The sequence below is a fragment of the Centropristis striata genome, chromosome 7, assembly GCF_030273125.1.
Source record: "Centropristis striata isolate RG_2023a ecotype Rhode Island chromosome 7, C.striata_1.0, whole genome shotgun sequence".
Classification (NCBI taxonomy): domain Eukaryota; kingdom Metazoa; phylum Chordata; class Actinopteri; order Perciformes; family Serranidae; genus Centropristis; species Centropristis striata.
In genome coordinates, this window is record NC_081523.1 from 18,464,839 (window position 1) to 18,485,576 (window position 20,738).

The 20,738-nt window shown below is 39.3% G+C and overlaps 1 protein-coding gene across 1 annotated transcript in view; it reads right to left on the minus strand.

The window, feature by feature from the left end:
* LOC131974369 (netrin receptor UNC5C-like) overlaps nucleotides 1–20,738 on the minus strand; it is a 204,740-nt gene that overhangs the window by 86,674 nt on the left and 97,328 nt on the right. The window contains exons 2-3 of the mRNA XM_059336650.1: nucleotides 19,749–19,985; nucleotides 4,919–5,062 (exon numbers count right to left, since the gene is read on the minus strand). Of these exons, the coding sequence (XP_059192633.1) occupies nucleotides 4,919–5,062; nucleotides 19,749–19,985 (381 nt within the window). The remainder of the gene's footprint in view (nucleotides 1–4,918; nucleotides 5,063–19,748; nucleotides 19,986–20,738) is intronic.

Genomic DNA, 20,738 nt, shown 5'->3' on the forward strand with positions numbered 1-20,738 from the left:
GACACATTGCTAATCCATTGAAGGAGAAAGACTTGACCTGCTAGCTGCAGGGCCAAAGAGCATGACAGGCACTGCATGCACGTTTGTGTGTATGTAAGCGTCTGTGTTTCGCTTACCCCTGTTTACGTGCCTGCAATGCAACTGTGAGAGTGTGTGTGTGTGTGTGTGTGCGTGTTTGTCTCACCTGCTTTATAAACTTGAATTAAGCTGCCTGCGCACACCCATAACTCAAGCTAAAGTGCCCTGCTCCGAAAGACCAACAAATCACTCAGAGATTTAATATCTCTGATTGTGTGTTTGACACTTTTACAGCCACGACACTGATTGCCATTACCCAGCAACAAACTGCATGTTCAGATAATGCCTTCAAGTGTTAATTCTACAGTTATTAAAACAGCCTGAAGATGCTGAAGAATGAGAAAGATTGAGGCAGAAAAAAGAGAAAATGAAACAATAAGCACATGATGAGCAAAGCGAGAAAAAAAATCAAAGAGGAAGAGACAATGGGAGAGGGTAAGGAAGAAAATGAGTAGGAAGAGGAGATGGGAATGCGGGAGAGAAATGCTGAATTGCTATTGCATGGTGCGGTAGAAAAGACACTTTGCTCAGCAAGCTCTAGCTGCCAGGAAGCATTTTAATCACAACAGTAGATCCAAATAGGAGCCGAAAGCGGGGTAGGTCAGGAGGTTGGGTCGATTTGAAGTAAAAGGTTATCGCAAGAGGGGGCTGAGTGTAATCAGATCTGGTTAAGGGAAAAATCACTGTTATAACGCAAAGAGAGAAAGTGAAGGACGGAGGGACAGACAAAGTCAGAAGGAAAATACACACTACGAAGAAAAAAGGAAGGAACAAGAGGGATCGGACAAAGAGAGTAATGCCAGCAAGAGGCAGAAATTCTATCATCTTTCTCCTCCCTGATATCTATTGGCCCTTCAAGCATTCTCAGAGGCATCCTCCATCACCATCTCTCTACCTAACCTCCGGAAGAGGTCTTCCGTGTGTGAAATACTATATACCCTGTGTGAAGAAAGTTGATTGAAAACAGGGAGAAAATGATGCAAGATAGGCAGCATGCTAGTCTGCTGACACAGTGTAAAACTATTTGAAAATTCAGTGTAGAAGGATTTTGAATGATTGTAGAATACTTTTCTGCCATTTATAATCCTTGAATGAAAATTCTAATTATGTAAATAAGACCAGATATATAACAATGTATTCCTATTGAAAACATAAAATATAATGTAATTCTACAATTATTTGGTTGTAATTTATTAGAATATTTTAGAAAGTTAGCTGCTAATTAGTATTTCCTTACCAAGAAACTGTGGACATAGTAACAAAGCATTTGTTATCATGGCAATAATTGTGCATATTAATATCATGGAAATACCTTAAACGTATTACAAGTGCTTCCTTGCTTACTGGGAAATGTTGGGTAGATTTTTTTTTTAAAACCTTTGAGCTTTTACATAACACAATATGTTGCTTGCTGATTATTACCTAATTAAGGCGAAAATATCATTTTTGCATGCACTCATCAATTTTGATGTCTTCTTTCAGAACAGTGGAAAGAAAACATCCAAAACATAGATTTCAGTGTATATTTTACTACTATTTTACTTTTATTTTGCATATTTCTCCTAAATTCACTAAAAGTTTGCATTCTATTGCAGTGTGTAGCACAGTGATCATCACAGGCATCATTAGAAAGCAACCACGTTTTACATGTTCTATATTGTCATAACTATACTTTCAATATTTTGTCATGCTCTGAGGCATAAATATCAACTTCAGCTTCACTTACAGATGCCAAACTTAACAGATTTATTCTTAACTATATTCTGTTAAGTTTTTTACAGAGGAGTTTGTCTATATATCATTCATACCCTGATTCATACAACATTTTGTTTTTAATGGCTTTATCCAATGTTCAGCTTTATGTCCTGGAAATATATGCAAATTAGTGCATATGGAATGAGTTAATGCCTAATTTGCATATCTAACCATACAATTTCTGAAAACTTGTGATGCAAAAAAATATTGTCAAAGTAAATGAACTTGGGAAGTTTCATGGTGATATCTTTAAGTTAAAAACATTACCCTATTCACCTGTTAAAAATTAAGCTTCAGCAAAAACTACATTAACAGTAAGTAAGTGATAAAATGATGCAAACACAAACATCATCTCTCTCACATAAAAACACACTCATTTGTACCTAGATATGCACTCAGCCATATGGTAAAGCATCAGCTACCTCATTGAAAAGGGAAACCACTGAACAATGTAGCCTTCAGTTTCTCAGTATGTGCAGTTCTGTGCTGCTGGTGTCTACATTCACGTGTTTACCTCTGAGAATGTCAGAAGCGTGTATACGTCGGCTCGCCTGCATCTGTCTCTCAGCGTGTATCAGCCCGAACACCAGCCAAAAACAGCACATTACCCAGCTTTCATTGCACCCGGAGGAGCACCCATTCCATTCGAGAATGTTATTAGCGGAGCTTAGAAGGATATTTCTGACTGTGTCACTAACTCTCTGCTGACAGACAGAAAAACATCCTCACATACCAAAGCAATGCAGAGAGTAGGGGGCCTCTGTTCTAAATTCAAATGGTCTCACAAGCCAAATTAACTGAGAAATATGATGCTGCGGCACTGTGGTACGACAAATGTAACACTGTATTGTATATTGTGTAAGCTTGAGTCAGCTCATTTTTCTATGAATGGCAAGTGTATACTTGCTATATTCAAATAATCTGATACACGGCCAATTTAAATTACGAGGTGGAAATTGACAGAATATATAATTACTCTCTGAACAAGTGTATAAGCCTGCTAGAGTGTTTTCCTATGCACTATGAAATGTGTGATCTGTAAATGTAATGCATAAAATGTTAGTTTTATACTTCTATAATTATATATTTACGTTTATTATATGTCCTGTGTTTTTATGTTCGCTTCATTTAAAATGCACACAAGAAATAATAAATTCTTACAAGTGTGCAAGTCTGTACGTAAATAAATAAATGAAGCAGCCAAGCCCTGCAAAAGTGAAAATATGAGACATATTTACAGCCAAATGAAATAGCCTGAATGAAAAACAAGGGTCAACATGATGGATTTCCTTCTGCAGCATGAATAAGAGCGACCTGGGAAAACTACATTTCCAGGGTGCGTGTCTGTTAGAGTGATACTGTCTGTTAAAGTACTACATATGGGGATGTGTGCAGTTTGTTCTGAGTGTCTGCTGAATGGACTCTATCAAAGGCCCCAGTTGTCCTTTTGAGAGTTCACTCAAGCAGAGCCACACTGTCAGTGTGCGCCAGGTAAAGCTGGGAGGTGGGGTCGATTTTGTTATTGGTATTTCTTTTCTGCTTGACCTTTCTATAACCTGAGCACTCAGAGGAGTCCCAGTTGTCTTATATGGCTGGATTGACCAGAGCAATGACGCTTGGAAAACTACTGTTGTGGGTTCAATTCTCAGGCCAGTGAAAGGAGCTTTGAAGGAACAATCCATTCTGTTATATGAGGCTTACACTGAAAGAACAAACAAGGCTTTTTGTAGCTGATTTCTATCAAACATCTCAACTCCCTCACCACACAGTTGCTGCAGAGCCGTCAAGTGACCATCACTCACAACAGGATTCAACCTTTTTCTTTCCCCTAAACTGTTGTTTGGGCCTAACAATCCTAAAATGATTTCCCCATGTGATCGCTGTGTATGCAGTGTTGGTAACACTGTCTGCTAGAGTTATATTGAGTCTGCTCTGGTTTAGTTTGTTCTTTTGGTGACCTTATAGCCAGACTCCCAGTTGTCAAATTAAATTCTTCAGCAGACCATAACAGGAAGCTACTGATGGTAGACTGAGGTTATAGAGCTAAGTTGCTGCTTAACCATTTATCATGCAGGGCAAAACCAATCGTTAAGGGTCTGGAAAAAAGTTTTTTCTTTTGTGTTTGTAGTCCGTTCAGCATGTTGGTGAAGAACATCAGGAGCTAAGAGTACAAAATTAGGACTTGGGTGTAAACTACATACCAAATGAATCAGTCCAAGTTACCATATGACCGGTTGCTGACCATCTATAGAAGATAAAAAGACAATTTCCTGGACAATGCTCACTCCACATATAACGCATCCCTTTTCCAGCAAACTTCTCAGAGAATACTGAGGGCAGAGCAGCATCATTGATCTCTTTTAATCAAATATTCTCTGGTTTAGCCCAGCTAAAAGCACCCCAAAGTCACAGAAGCTATCAGTACGTTGGTGTGTTGTTCACTACAAATCCCATTTGTACGAACTGGTAGGCTACCAACAACATCATCTTCACTTCACCTGTTCAACTGACTTTAGCTGTTTAGGTAGCTTGTCTGGTAGATTGTCTGCTAAAGACGTGAACTAACCACAAACACTTGCCTCATTCATGGACTTACAGCTGTGCGCCTCTGCAGAATGAATATAGTGGAATATTTAAGCTATTAACTTACTTTACTTATTCATCAAAGGGATGCACGCGTGAGGTCTATTAAATCACTGCTTAAAGAAACATTACTGCTGATGGTTCAGATTAAAAGCATTCAACTGGCGAAACACAGGGTGGCTTTTAATGTGAAGCTGTCATAGGAAATAATATGTATTAAGCACTGACAGCAATCACTCATTTAACAGGTATCTATCACAAAGACAGCTGGCCAGTTTTGATAATGCAATGTAGGAGCATGTAGGATTGCCTGTGTGTGTGCTTATTTATTTTTCATTTCTGGGAAGAAAAGAAGACATCTCATATTCATGTAAAATTGTTAACTATTAACCCTTATTTGTGTGTGTGTACAAACAATGAACTCCCCCACACTCTCCATGCTTACTCATGTGTGACCAGTACCCTCTAGTCTTTAAACTTCACATACTGTATGTGTACTCACATGCAATGCGGACGTGTGCCTTGCGGCTTTTGGTGGTTCCAGCGGAGCTCCAGGCCACGCACTGACACCAGTAATCTTCAGGACCAAACAGCTCCTCCACCTGCTGCCGTGTAATTTCTATACTGGCTTCTCTTACGACCAGACCTGCAGAAGAAAGGAGAAGCACTTTTGAATCACTTGCAATATCAGTTGAGATTTAGATTCAAGCTAAAGAAGACTGTCTCAAAGAGTAAATGCGTCACGACTTCCAGTTTCTCAGTGAGCCACTGATACTCAAGAAAAAGCAATAGCTAAAGTCTATTTAAGAATGTACTCTGGTGATATGGGTTTTTATGTTAGCTTAAGAAAAGCAAAAGCCAAAGCGGGGCACAGTAAATATCTTAGCAAGTAAATAGAAGCGAAGGATAATCATACAGTATCTGCTGCTTGTTTACAAACCCAAGTTATTCTACTGAATAGAGTCACTCCGGATTTAATGTAAACTTTGTGAGATTGTTTCTTTGCACTTCTTAGCACTTATCTCAGTCCGTTCTTTTGTTCCCTCTTTTCTCTGGTGTTTTGAAAGCAGCTCCATGTGAAGAATAAGTGTGAAGTTTAAAATAACTGCACCCAAGTGATAGGACTGTAAGGGAGCACAGATAGAGGACTGCAGAGGAAAACAGGAAATGAGGCGCAAGGGATGAAAACATGGGAGACATAGGAAAGAGTCAGGTACGACACATTTGCACAAGCAGAGAGGAGACTGGAAACGCATAACAAAGAAAAGGAATAATGAATAACAAAGAAGGAGGGACTGATGAAAGAAAAGAAAATGTTATGCTCACAAAGTAGGAATAAAAAAGAAGAGGAAAATGAAGGAAACGGTAGAGTGGTAGATGTAATGGAGAGCAACATGACAGAGGCACAGTGAGAGGAAGAGAGAGGATGACAGAATAAGAGGTGGAAGAGGGCAATGAAATGTGAAACGGAAAGGAAAAGCGAAAGGAGATAAAAATGGGTTTTAGGTAAAAGTATGTGGGGACTTGGGAGCAGATGGGCAAAAAGCTGTGAGAAAGATCTAGGCAGTTTATTTCAGGTTCAGCAGTTATACAAAGACCCAAGCAACAATCTCTATGGAGCTACACAAATCTGACTTGGGCCTATTACTTATGAAGACTCTCAGTAAGTTCCTGCCACCAAAGGAATTGAGAGACAGTTAAAGTAAGCATGCCAGCATAAAGGCAAAGGGGACAGAGAGGAAGGCATAAAGTGAAATCCACAGAGCAGAATTGTGTCGGACCAAAGGCCATTAATGGCCGGCAAGAGAATTGAAGAGAAACCCATGGGGCCAAAGAGTAAGAAAGGCAACAAAAGTTTATGTGCAAGTTGGCTGGAAGATGGGGAGACATGGGTTTTGAGTTAGAAAAAAAAACCTTATGATTGATAAGAAGGGACACCAAGATGGAAAAGATGAAAAGTAAAAGAGGGAAGATGGCAATTCAAATAGCAGTGATGGCACAAAGGGCAAAGAGGAAAGTAAGGCAGAGAGTAAAAAGCTTGTGGAAGGTGCTGCTGGCACAACAAGGGATAATAGCCAGTGAGGGGGAGAAAGCTATAAGGGCAAAGAGCAAAGACGGTATAAAAAACTAGTGTGAATACCAGCGCTCAAGCAAACTAGCAAACAAGGGAGATTGTTATCGCTTCGCAGCTTAAAACAAAATGGGCAAGGGACACAGCGAGAGAGGAAGAGGCTAAGAAAATGGCAGCTTAAGTGGCAATTATAGCCAGCAAGCAACCCAGGACTAAAGCTGGGACAACGAGTTGGAAGGCAGTTGCAATGAGCAAAAAACTCAGCGTGCGGACAAGAAGGACAAAAGAGACGGGGAGAAGGTGACACCAGTGGGCATGCTACTGCCGAAGTAATGAGGGAATGAGGCAATTAAAGGGAATGGTTGAAATGAGCCAGCGAGCTAGTTATGGCAAATTGACTCAAAGAAATGCAAAGAAAACATGTGGGATGGGACATGAGTGGGGCTGTGGGATTTAGCACCACAGTAAGAGTTGAGGAGCAAGCTTGTGCCGAAGACAAATAAATGGAAAACATATGCATAAGAGCTTCTGCATCATTGCCTATATGGCTTATTAAGCCGAACATCAAAAACTATTAGCAGCAAAATATTATTTAAAAAATCACCAGAGCAGTTCAAGTATTACATGGTATACAGAGATATGTAGCAAAGGTGATTTGTACTTTTTTCTTCATTAAAGATGGCAAATGAGAAAAGAAATCAGAAGTTAAGAATGAGTTCATTGCAGTCAAACTACAGATATAAGTCTTGAGAAGAGAGAACAATACTGCAGCATGAAGGAGAGTGGCAGCACCTCAGGTATTCACACTGAAAAACTGAAACTCACTGGCATTGCACCAGAGGATGATTTCTCCCAGCAGCAGACTGAAGAAAGCTGTGCCAGATAACTTTTACATGAGCTTTGTGTTGCACTTATGTAGCACGCCTTCGTAAATAAGCTACCTTAAGCTTTACAGATAACCCTTTCACTCAAAGTTATTTAAACTTGCTTGCTTGGAAGCGGTTCCAATGAGTGTAGAGCTAACACAAAGCAATGGCTGAGTTTCCAGTATTATCTGTCCAACACAGTGTGGAGTGAAGTCGCTGATCATGCCTCTCATTCATAAACTAAGCAACCAGGTAATGATATTTACAGCTTACCATATAAAACTGTTGGTTTTTAAAGGAAAACTTCACCCTTAAAATGATAATTTCTAAAAAATAAAGTTTTTTCTTAAATGACTAAAGTATGTTTCTAAAATTATTTGAGGCAAGAAATGGGCAACGTAGTAACAAAAACTTGATTCATATGGTTTGACAGTTTGATCTGAGTTTATGAGTTGTGCTGGACATCAGTGATACTATCAAACCTGCTGATTGACTTGGCCTTGGATTTGGCCGTCTAAGAATCAGTCTGAATGGGAGATTGACCAGACTCATCTAACAATATATATTGTAAAGGAGAAGAGTTAGGGATGTCAGTGTCAATAAGAGGTGAGCTGGGATGTGTTGCAAGGTATTGCGTATATTGAAACAGGGAGATAATAGTTGGAGGACACAATAGAGCAGAGAGGGTTACAGGGATATGAGAAAACAGACAGAAAGACAGAAAACAAAACAAGAACAGGACATATATAGAGTGAAACACAGAGCATCAGGGAGAGGCGAGTTGGTTTCACAGCAGGGGAAATCAATGAGTGTAATGATGAAATGTGTTCAATTTCTCAGTGAGGCTGAAGCCAGAAAGATACACCAATCTGACACTGCTGGCTCAGTGTGGATGAAAGGCCAAAATGGCAAGGAAGGATGAGCTGCCAGAAGAGTCAACTTTCACTGAAGTAATCCTCTAACTGGCAGCGTCAGAAACCTGATCAGCAATCAGTAACCTGATTTTCTTTAACATTGTCTAGACATCCTGCTTCGTCAATTAGGAGTTAGAGAAAACTTGTAAACGCAGCTAGATCTTTGATCTTTCTGTGAGAAAACATGATTTCTTGGACATGTATGTTACTAGGTTTCTAATGAGGTGGTGCGCATGAGCAAAGACTTCACACAGGGTGCAGGAGGCATCGCTGTGAAAGCAGAGCAGAGATGAACTGGAACATCATTCCTCTTGGCAACACATCTGTGTATCCAATATACTTAAATCCAAAGTCTCAAAGCTGGGACTGAAATAAACTGGAAGAAATATGTTGGTTTCCACTATTTGTGAAACTCTGACATATTTGTTCTCTCACTGTGTCATCAGTTCTAAGGCTTCAGCCAAAAACAAGGAAACCAAAAGCACTGCATGACACCAATGATTCTAATATGAAGTACTAATGTTGGAGGTTAATGATGCAACTTAAACACATCCGACTTTGTGGAGATTGTTTTTTTTTCCTGTGTTGAAAACTTTGCTGTTCCATTGTGTTTAAATGAAAATGACTGTAATTTGATGCTAGAAATGACGCCATTCAGTTAAATATAATGTTTCATCCTTCAGTGTCATCTGTGTGTTTTCATGTCAGCTGGGGATGAAAAGTAAGTTGGAAAATTCATAACAGAAAAAATAAGTAAGCCAAACTTCTGACAACACAAATCTGCAGCAGATCACAAATTTACACCTATCTACATCCTCCCTGATTCCCCTGTCCCTGATCCCCCTTCAGTGTCATGTCAACACAAAAATATGTCAAGCAAACACAAAAGTGGGGCTGTACATAAAGAAAATAAAGATAGATGTCACTGGATTTGCATTTGCGCTGTTGAAACTGGTAAAGCCCCAGTTACTTCCATTGTTTGCTAATGTGAAGCTCACAAAGCCCATGTTGCCGGGCAGAGAGCTGTGGAATTACCTGAGGCTTAAAAAGTCCCAGATCACTCGGTGTCTTATTTTGTTTAGATACAGTGCTTAGAGCATTCACATCATTCTCTTATGAGAAGACAAGCGTGGAATTCTGGGTCTCTGTAGCATGACAGTGCTTCACATCAACAAAACCACTGCTGTCAGCTGAAGGAGGTGAGGGGAAAGAAGTAGATGAAAAATGGAAGACGAGTATCAAGACGAGTGGATACTGTCACAAACATTTCTATCAATCACAAAACTACGCACAACCCCTGAATATTTCTCTTAGTCCTAAAGTGTCAATTCTTATAACAAAGTTTACTTGTCAGCTGGGGAGTGAAAGTACAAGTTGTAGGTGAATGTGCTTTGTCAGGTCTGGACTTTTTTATCTGACAAATGGGAACTTGGGGTAAACATGCACAAAAAAATACAGGCTGCAGAGCAGACATATTGAATGATCTCCCATCTCTGTGGGTTTATATAGTAGCTGTTTGTCAAAAGATGTACCTCAAAAGTGATGCAAGCACAAGTTCACACAACCTGTAGGTTTCTTTTCCTGCAACAAAATTCATACGAGAGTAGGTTTGGAAAATGTATATGTACAACAGAAAGGTTTGGATAATAACATCCAAATACTGTAAGATTCATGATTTTCATGTTGCTTGACATTACTCCATTGTCTGCACAACTGCCTCATCCATAACTGTCATCATGATAACATGTCATCACCAATAGCAACTGCATAAATAAAACCCAGATTATACAAGAAAACTTTTTTCGTTTGGAGACTTTTGTTTAAAAAGGCTCTAACTGTGTTTGTCTAAGGATGAATTAGAGTGATGTGTGTTTTTCATGTTATCAAATCTGGAGAAATGTTGGAGGAGAAAACAGATGATGATAAGCAGCTTTTCCATAGAAGTGATAAGGAAAGCGGAAAAGCATGTTTTCCAAAAATGGATTTACACCAGTCTAACAAAAAGCAGATAGATGCTGAGTCAATTACTTAATCTACACATTGTCAACAAAACTAATGGGCTTGTTGTAATTAACTGGATTTGTTCTTAATTAGAAACATTTACAAACATCTTTGTGTTGTTACATATGGCAATTAATTTCAGTTCCGACTATCTGATTCAATGTTTGCATAATGTGACTCGGACAATGCAGTGGGAAATAAATGACCATGTCATCAATTAGAAGCTAAAAATGCATTTCGTAATATTCCCCTATAGCTGTTAAACCCACTCACTTTTTAGGTCTATTTTGTTTTCATATATTTATTAACTTTCCCTCTTTTTCACTATCTCCTCACACAAGTAATACATAAATGAAGGAAACAAACAGAAAACAGCAACAGCACAGACAAATTAATAAAGTCTTGAGTTCTTTGAATCCAACGGATAGAAAAAGTTAGAGTGAAATACATATGAAAGAAGGCCAGTGAGTCAGGGACAGACGTAAAAACAGAGATCGGGGTTTTGAGGCTAAATGGTTTAGAAATGGAAAGAGATAAGGAAACAGGGGGGAAGCACTCAAAGGCTTTGTGGTGTTTAAATGTGATCAGTGACAGGTCAAACAGACAGGCCTTTAGGGAAAAGAAACAGAGGATAGAGAAAAAGTCAACACCGGCTATTATTATTTCATCAGAGCCACAGAGGGAGAGAGGTTGACAAAAGACAAAGGCACGAGGTCAGAATGCATCCAGGGGGCGGACAAAATAACACCAACCGCGCTGTAACAAACATCTGTGAGGTGCATGAGGTTCAATTTTCAGTGAAACAGAGCTATTGAACTGACATTATATTCTTGTTTTCTACACTGTATGTAAAGAAGTATCAACACATATAAGCCTTTGCCTCTATTTTCGCGCACATCTGTGTGTGAGCAGCTCCAGGGATGTTGTTCAGTGAGTGGCCCGGTGCTTTGACCTCCCACCTGTGGAGGAGCTTCACGTGAAAACACAATTTCCCCACAGGGATTCATTCAGGTTTTATAGCTCCACCATAAGCATTTTAACAGCTACTGCTGCTCCCTTCCCATGGTCATTGCTTTAAAAAAAATAAAAAAAAATAAAGTAGAGATCGGGGAATGCCATTCTAAATAAATAAATAAAAATGTTTGTGTAAATCTTAAAAGTTTGATGGTGTTTAATTAATAAGAGGAAATTCAGTATGTCTGATTTGTATCTTCCAAAATCTGTTTTGATGAATATTTTGACTGTTTTAAGCAACTTTTAGAAACCCATCTTTATAGACTTTACATTGGTCTGTCTATTTCCATGCCGCGTTTTATTGTAATATATATTTTTTACTGTATTCATTATATTTTACCTGTGTGTGTGAAGCACCTTTTAATACACAGTTAGAAATATGAATATATTTTAAATATAAATAAAGCTTTACTTGCTTTGCACGCTGCTCAAAGGCTAATAGACATGATTGTGAATACATACAGATGGGATACAAATTTAAAGAAAAAAGTAGGTTGTAAAACATTACCACTCAATACATACATACATTATAAATTTAGATGGTTCCATACAAGGAACATGAGACATTTAATAAGCATAGAAATAAGATATTAAAGTCTGTTGCAGTCTTAATTTTCCCAATGCAGAGCTTGAAAGTATTATTTAAAGTGTCCCTTTCAGGCTAAGTCAGGACAAAGAGCCATGTTTCCATGGTGACAATCAGACACCTGCTGACCAGTGGCACCAAATGATAACAAAAGAGGAAAACAGAGCCCATAATTTGCCAAAATTACTGTGGCGCAAGTAATCGGAAAGAAAAGAGTTTCAGTGAGGACGGTGAGTCATTTTCATTTCCTCGAGGACAAAAGACTGACGAGTTAGTAGAACTACTGAGTGCTGCCATATTAAGACGCCACAGATATGCTACGGCTCTGCACTGTGCTCAGATTTGATGCTTCTGGAGGATTTTTGTAGTTTTACACTTTCCCAGAAAATGTCCTTGTACAGGTAACAGCTGTCAAATATTTTCTGCTGGAATTAATGTAGCTGAGCGGTTTGATGTTGCTCGGTCAGCCATATGTTTTTTATGTTTGCAAAAAGGTCTTAATTCACCCATAACTCATTGCATATAAGTTTTACTTAAGATAGAACTGCATGACATTGATCTGAAGTAGAACAAAGGTATAATTACGGTCTCTTTTCATGAAACTGGCCCAAGATACACAGTGTGCAAGCACAGTATTGATCAACTGTAACATAAATATGCACACCCAAGATCACACGGTTTGATAGCTGAGTCGGTTTACTCATAAATGCAGTGAGAGCTGAAGATCTGAGGACATGGCATGTTACATTACCTGAGAGCTCTCTTTAAATGACTACATAAAAATTGTACAGAAAAGATGGAGACACAAATAAAACTGAAGAAGTGAAGTGACAACAGAATGAGAGGCATTGTGAGGAATGGAGACAGCAGGGGTTGACTGAGTTCTCTGCCTACGGAGGGAAATCATGCAGGACATTGACAGAACAGAGTCACCAGTCTGTGACCAATTGAGGGCATACAGTAGACTGTGTGAGTACACGTGAATGTGTGTGTGTGTGTGTGTGTACGTATCTTAATGGCTCTCGCTCTGACATTGATTGATCATCACAGTCCCTCCTGGTCCATGTTTGAGTACCGCTTTCGTGTCTGTGTGTGTGTGTGTGTGTGTGTGTGTGTGAGTACACGTACATGTGAATGTCAGTGAGCGTACACATTTGTGTCCTCTAGTAGCTCTAAGGAGGCAGTGAACCAGGACATTTCAGGACATGAGAAAAAGTCTGCTTCACATAAATACACAAACACTCACACAAACAAACAAACGAACACAACTGCATTTTCAGATACACGCATGTACAATTTCACACAATATAAAACATTATCTTTCTCAGGCTTAGCAAAAACACGCAATTAGCCAATAAACACGGCCGTACATACGCACAAAATTGATACCGACACAAACGCGGAGCGGTCTTGCATATCAGGAGTCACCGACACAGAAGTTAATTGACCTCCTTTATAAATCTTGATGGTTGTTAATAATTCAAATCGAACAATCTGGGTATAAGAGAGGGAGAGGTGGATAGAAAGGGACAGAGAAATGGAGCAAAAGAGATGGGAGGAGGAGGAAAAAGGTGAGAGAGCTAAGGGGACAGAAGGTAGAGGAGAGCGGGAGTGATGCCAGAAAGTGGGAGAGTGGAGAAGAGAAACATTAGGAGGGAGAGAAAGCAGGAGAGACGAAAGGAAAAGACGAGAGGAAATCAATACGAGTGAGATGGCAGCAAAGGAGGGAAAGAGGTCACAAATCACGCAAGCCAATACTGTGTGTGCCAATAATGTATGTGTGTGCGTGCATGTGTAGGTGTGAAGTCACAGGTCAGTGCTAGCAGACTAATAACCATTCACACTTTGGCTAATGGAGACAAAGTAAGTAACCTGGTACACAATATGTCGTTAGCGCTCTTCAAGGCTAATGGAGATATACTGGGGTCGTACGCACGTTGCTTAAGAAAACACTGGAAATGCCCTTCACAATAAGATATGCAATCTGGACAAATTATGCCGGTTCTCACCTTAAGTCACATTAATTCAGATGAAGATATGGTAGGCATGTTTAAGCAAATGTCGCTGTTAATAAGGCTACAGTATTAAAGTGCCTCTCTGGAGGAGGGCGGGTTGCTTTTCTTGTTTTAAGTACTTTATTAAATGTTCCTTTTCAGCTTTGCCTGATGTGTAGGGAGGGGCTGGCTGGCGTGGTAGGTTGAGTTAGCTATGTTTGTCAAGGATACTGTGACAGGTAATGGAGCTGTTTAGGGAATCAAGCCTGTTCCCCCCAGTTGGAAGCTGACCTCAGTAACCCTCTAGGCCTCCCTGCTGCCCCCCCACCCATGCTTAACTGTGACCTTCACCTGGCTTTCCCGCCGCAGATGAGGCTCCATGTGACGACAGTCCAAGTAATTTATGGAGCTGTCATGAAGCTCACATAGCTACACTTTCCATCCACTATGCAGATAACATGATTTTCAAAACACCTTATAAAGAGTGTCACTTTTTATTAGCAATATAAAAATGTAATTCGAAAGTGGGAATAAAGCACAGACAATAATGCCTTTTGCCCCATGTCTGGGGTGGATTGTGTTTGTATCAACCCTGTCCCCTAAAAATGACATTCCCATAGAACAAAACTGCATTCTCAATTACGTTTTGAGAGAAATGTATTTTTGGTCAATCACAAGGATGCCACGCCCTAAAGCATACCCTGATTTATCATCTGTTTTACTTTGATTGGGACCAAAATTTACAAAATGTGATGCCTTATTCACTTTTTATAAAGTGCAAGTGTTAGTTTGAGTCTTTGATATAAAAAACAAAATATTTTTGTCATTTTGTTTTTGCCTCCTTTAATTCAATCTTCTTTAATAATCATTGGGATCATCTAATCATTCATTACTCTATTCTACTCTCTATATTTTGGTGCCAGACACAACAGTTTGAGACTTGCTTATGCCCTAACTTTTGCATGTTCTACTTTTTTTATTTACATTTTAATTTTTCTATTTTATTTTCATCCCCCAGGTTCAAACAAGCATTGTGTTTCAAGCTGAATTTCCTTTTCGTGTAAAAAGGCAAAGAGATGAGAAACACAGGAAGAAAGAGAGCGGGAGGAGCGAGAAAGAAAACCGCTCAGCAGGATTCATATCATCTTTCTCCTCAGTGTGTCTCCTTGATATCTGTTGGCCTTTCCAGCCCTCTCAAAGGCACCCTCCATCAGCATCCCTCCATCATCCCCTGCTTTCTCCAGCTCAGGTTTTATCTACCTCTGCTCTCTCCAATTTCAGCCAGTGGAAATTAGAGTAGAGCACAAAACAGCATGGAGTGGAGAAGAGTAAGAGAAAGGAAGAAAAGAAAAGAAAGGGAGAGGATGAGACGGAGAGAGGGAGCGAGTGACTGAGAAGACAGAGATAATAAAAGCAGTATGGGGGCCATAGCTTCTAGCTGTGTCTGTGAAACAGCAGGAAACAAAGAGGAGAAAACAGCTTACGGAGTTTAGGTTTTCACACAGATAAACAGATAAACAGTGCGCGCACACACACACACACACACACACACACGCACACACACACACACACACATACACAAACACACACAGGCACAGACCTACAGCAGCTTTTTTTTGGTGATTCACTAGAAGTATGTTACATAATATAGATTTCATCTCTTGATAATTGTATTGTCTATTGTTCAAAGGTGACCTACATGCTTTGCATAAGAGCATAAAAGCAAGATGGAGGTCCCATGATATTAAGATATCACTGTTGATTTGTTTGTTTGTTTGCATTGCAGCAGTTTAGCTCAGAGAAAATTCAGAATCAGAATCAGAAAAACTTTATTAATCCCCGGGGTGAAATTGCTTTGTTACAGCTGCTGCTGTATAGCAACCAGCATAAGGAAAAAGGCATTTATCTAAACAGTACAGTAGCAGCTAACTTTGTTCATTGCATATTCTATGCAAAAAAAAGAGGAAAAAAAGGATGAGTACATTTTAAAAATTAAGGCGCAAAGAGACTTTTTGCTGGAAAATGCTCCAGTTCCAGACATCTGCAAATCTCAACAGCTCTTGATATTGCATAATGTCCCCAGTTTATCTATTTATTCATTTTATTTGCATGTGTATGGATTATGGTGTGCTTAAGAGATTAAGTGTCCTGGGGCCCTACAAAGTAGCACGCAGCCAATCAATTTTTTATTAAACTGACATTATAATGGCTTTGTAAAATATAAATTAAACATAAACTAAAGCATATCTTGAGCAGTTCAGAAATTTTAAAACCAAATCCATGTTTTAAGCAGGCCTGAGGGTTATTTTAACAGGCAGGGATGCTATAAAATGAAATGATACAACTAAAGGTTCGCACAAAATTTGATATTTTTGGTTAATGTGGGTGCAAGACATCCATCGAAATGCATGTCAACAATAAATCCCACTTGATTTTGTTCAAAATACACAGTCAGCAATGTGACTGACACAACATCTCAGTCATCTTGATCGTTAGAAGACCTCATGGTGTCCATCACGTGGAGCACAAGAGCCGAAATTCATGGGTCGTTAATTGAACAGAATTTCCTCTCAATAATGTGCTGTCTGGAATCCAGCAGCTAGCAAATGAGCGACTGATGGGGGACTAATAAATGACTTGCAGCTGCGAGTGATGTCAGTAATGAACAGTGAGATGTGGGAGGGGAGAGAAAAGAGAGAATGGAAGGAAAACAAAGGATGTTTATGGTAGACACACATACGTCATCCCTCACATTTTACTTGTGGAAACCCCCCAAAAGGCTGTAAACACAGTGATGTCATTCAACTTCTAGTATCTAGAATGTAAGCTTAATGTGCGAGTGTTTGAGACACATGAATATTAGATTTTTTTATCTGAAATGCAAAATTTAAGAAGTTAAGAAGAATAGGAGTGACTCAAATGACTCAAATTTTAAAAAATCACATTAGAAAAGCTGAATAGAAACAGCAGAAATTTTAATAAAATATCTTTGATTGCTCAAAGAGTATTAATGCTCTCTTGAGGTGGCTTTTGCGTTTGTCGAAAAGAGTTGATGGCCTACATATCCAACACGTTCTCCAACATAAACGGCAGAGAGGTTGTGTGTCAGTTCCACAAATTATGGCATGTAGGTACGTATCGCGGCTCGTGGTACAACGCCGCATTCTAAAAATAGCACACATGTACGGTCCAGTTTCTGTGGATTTATGTTTTAAAACCACTGACCTAGGTTTAGGGCAAAAACTTCTGGTAAGGCGTTATAAAAGACAAATAAATGTGTGTTAATGCAAGGGTTACGTGACTGCTGCAAATTACGTTGTTTACATAAATTACGTTCAAAAAATGTGATTCACGTAACTTAAGTTAAAAGTGGTTTACTTTTGGTTTCACACGGGACACGAACCCCGCTCTCTTGGTTTAAAGTCCGCTGCTTGTTCAACCCATCCTCCAACCAGATATGGGAATCCACCCTTTTAAACTTCACTTGGCTGTCAGTCACGACTACGTCAGCAAGATGGCAGTGGACGCATTACAGCAGACCGTGAAATACGGAGACATAGCTTGTTTTTTGCTGCCTGTACACATCTATATGATCTATATTGACAAATATCGAAACGTATTCGGCAAATACGTTTTGAAATAGAAAACATATAATTCACATGACTGATCAGCTGTTTTCACTCTCGGATAATATATTTATTTGGCTTAATTGTTGGACAGCATTAAACATGGACAATAGTAGCTGACATGACGGACCAATTTTGAATTGCCAAATTGAAACTTATTCCTGAAAACTGTTGGAAGGCCACAGGTGACTCACTTTGTTTGTGGTTTTCAAGCTCTTCTTTCTTCGACATTTTTCTGGCAGATTATATGTGTACCATCTATGTTGATAGAAACACGCCTAATTTGCTTACCTTTCCTTTGAACATTATAAACACTCTCCTAATATTAGCTTGATTATTGAAAAGGAAACACGACTTATGAAAAGGGGGTGGAGGTGGGGCATACTCTGTCCCTCAAACTTAAGCGACTATAGCATTATTATATTCTTTGCCACTGTGTGCATCTTTGTGTGTTTCTATATCTCTTGTTTCACTTCTCTCATGTTTACTTCTTGCAGGTTTTGTTGCATTTACTGTCCCTCTTCCTTGACTATTCATGTGTGACAGCTGAATCAGGGGGAACATCAAACTGTACTGCTCAGTTGTCTCTGTCTCCGGCTTTGGTTTAGCGCTGTAGCAGATCCACTCGGCAACTAGGACACCAAAGAATACACACTTTCTCACACACACCTATATACACACAGCACAAAGTTTGGCCCCGGGGTCTGCTTTGTAATACAAGGGGAAATCTTTGGTGGGCAAGTCGATGTGTCAACTTTGGTTGAGATGGAGTTAAAAAGTCTGTTTCCTCACAATTTCAGTGCAATATACACACTGACAAATATCAAAGAGCAAGAGCATAAAATATGTACACTTTTTGCACTTGCCTCAAGACTAAAAAACAGCAATTCAACCACAGCCATGCTGATTTGTGCTACTGTTGACCCCCCTGTGTATTTCATTCAGCAGCCACTATATATCAGGAGTTCTCAAACTGTTTTCAGCCTGTGTTTAATCACCCGCTCTGAGGACGGAGACTCATTAACAAGCAGGTGGAGACCCATAAGCTGAGCTCATGTCAAACTTAAGTCTAAGAAAACAGGTTGTGTACGTCTTTGTCGTCCTGCCAAAGCACCAGCATGATTCATCATTACCTAGCCAGCAGAATAATACCATGTGCTGTCAAGTGACAAGTGTGGAACTTTGGCTGCAGTCCAGTACATCACTGTGGATCCTATTAAACTGTCCTGAGAACATCGCTGTACAGCACTGGCTGAGAGGCAGCTGTGTACACAGGTCTGACATGTGACCTAGCTTTCACCACAGATAACTAAACATCTGAATAATAGGTTTAACCTGTTTGCTTACAGTGCACCGGTGAGACAACCTGGGAAAAATGTCACCCAGAATGAAAATATCATGATTGTCAGGTACATTAAACACACACAGGCTAAGTGGTCAATTTGACTTGAGAGGGAAAATTATTTAGATTCACACCTGTGCACCTTAAAGTTGTTAAAAAAAATGCTCATCAGGACACATATAGCCTGGGACATCCGTTGGTTAAATAATATATGTATTAAATGCATTTTTATTGCTTTAAACAAATGAATCTATGTGGCTGGAAATATTTTTCTATAGTAATAATAATAATAATAATAATTATTATTATTATTAGTAGTAGTAGTAACAGTAGTTTTAAATTAAATGATTTGTGTATTTTATATGTTTCGCTCCAGAGGAATTTCTTTGTGTATTTTTTCCCTGACTATTGATGTTGATGTGAGTTGTCTGTGTGTGCGTGTGTGTGTGTGTCCAATAAGTGTTAATTTCTTTTCTTTTCTGTGTTATAAAACCAAGATATAATGCTAAAAAAAGCATGTATATTGTGATATGTCTTCGTTATTGTTTTGTGAACTGTTTACCAGCAATGTGCCAACATCGGCTGTGCAATCCTGACATTTTACTCCGAGTTTAAACATTGTTTTTAAAAAAAACACACTTCTCCCATCTGTGATCTGACATGCAACTGCACTTAACACATCACAGTTTTTTTTGTTTTTTTACCTCCAGTGTTGTCTTTAAAAACAATTCTGCCTAAAACAAAACAAATTGACAGTCCCTGTTCTGCTAACCCTCTCTTCAGATCAGTTTCATGTCTATTTCCAATCCGTTTTTCAATGTCTGATATGATTTGACCACCTTGTCGCACTGCCTGATTAGATTTGTGTAGATGTTACACTAGATGTCTAGAGTATGTGTGTGCATGTGCTAGACTCACCTGAGTTTTCGTCCACCCTCTCCTCCACGGTGTGGTCTTTCTGATGGACCCACTCGCTGTTACACTTGAAGTAAATCTGTGTGGCGGGCGTTGCTTTGCAGTAGAGATTGACAGGTTTATTCTTGACGATGTAGCCTTCCTCTGGTTCGAACAGGAAGTGAGGTAAGGGCTCCGGGGGGTCGGAGGGGAAAGTTTCCGGGAGTTCGCTCAGACTCAGGAAATCATCATCATCTCTCACTGTGGGAGGAGGGAAAAAAAAAAGGTTAGAATTATGACAGTCACTGCTCTCAGTGTTTCAGCTCAATCAGTCTCTGTTTTATCGATTCGCTTTGATGACTAATGGGGACAGAAGTTGGTTCAGGGAGGAAATGCTGCATTCTTTTATTTGTTCATTATTGTTCTTCGATTCACACCAGTGAGCAGCATTGTACCCTGAACTGAGTGTGTGCTAGACAATGTCGTTCTCATTTGATCAGCAATAATTGCCATGTCTAAGCTGGTGACCTGGACGGAGCACAATTTTCTTCCACTGAGCCATAAAATGCAAATTTAAACACCACCTGATTGCTGTGTCCATTTGTGGAAACCTTCTGGCTATCAGAACATTTCTAAAGAAAATCCCACAAGATTAAAATCTTTACTTCTGCAGAAAAACACATAAACGTCCCTGCAAACCTACGCAGAGAAGGTTGTTATGGGTAGCCACAGGTCACAGAGGAGCAAACACTCACTCATCCCAAATGTCAACGGTGCATTGTGCTGATTTGCAGGTCATTTACTTTCCCCCATGGGATTCAGATTTTCAGTCATTAATCACCCACAAATGAAAATTCTAATATGGTCATTAACGTTAAAATAAGTTTGCAAAATGTATTCAAAAGATGACTTCTGCCTTATGACTGACTGGAAGCCATTTCTCTTTTGTGGATCAATTCATATTTCAACAAAGCAGGGTTAAATAAAAGCGGAGGGACAACACAGTTAATGAAA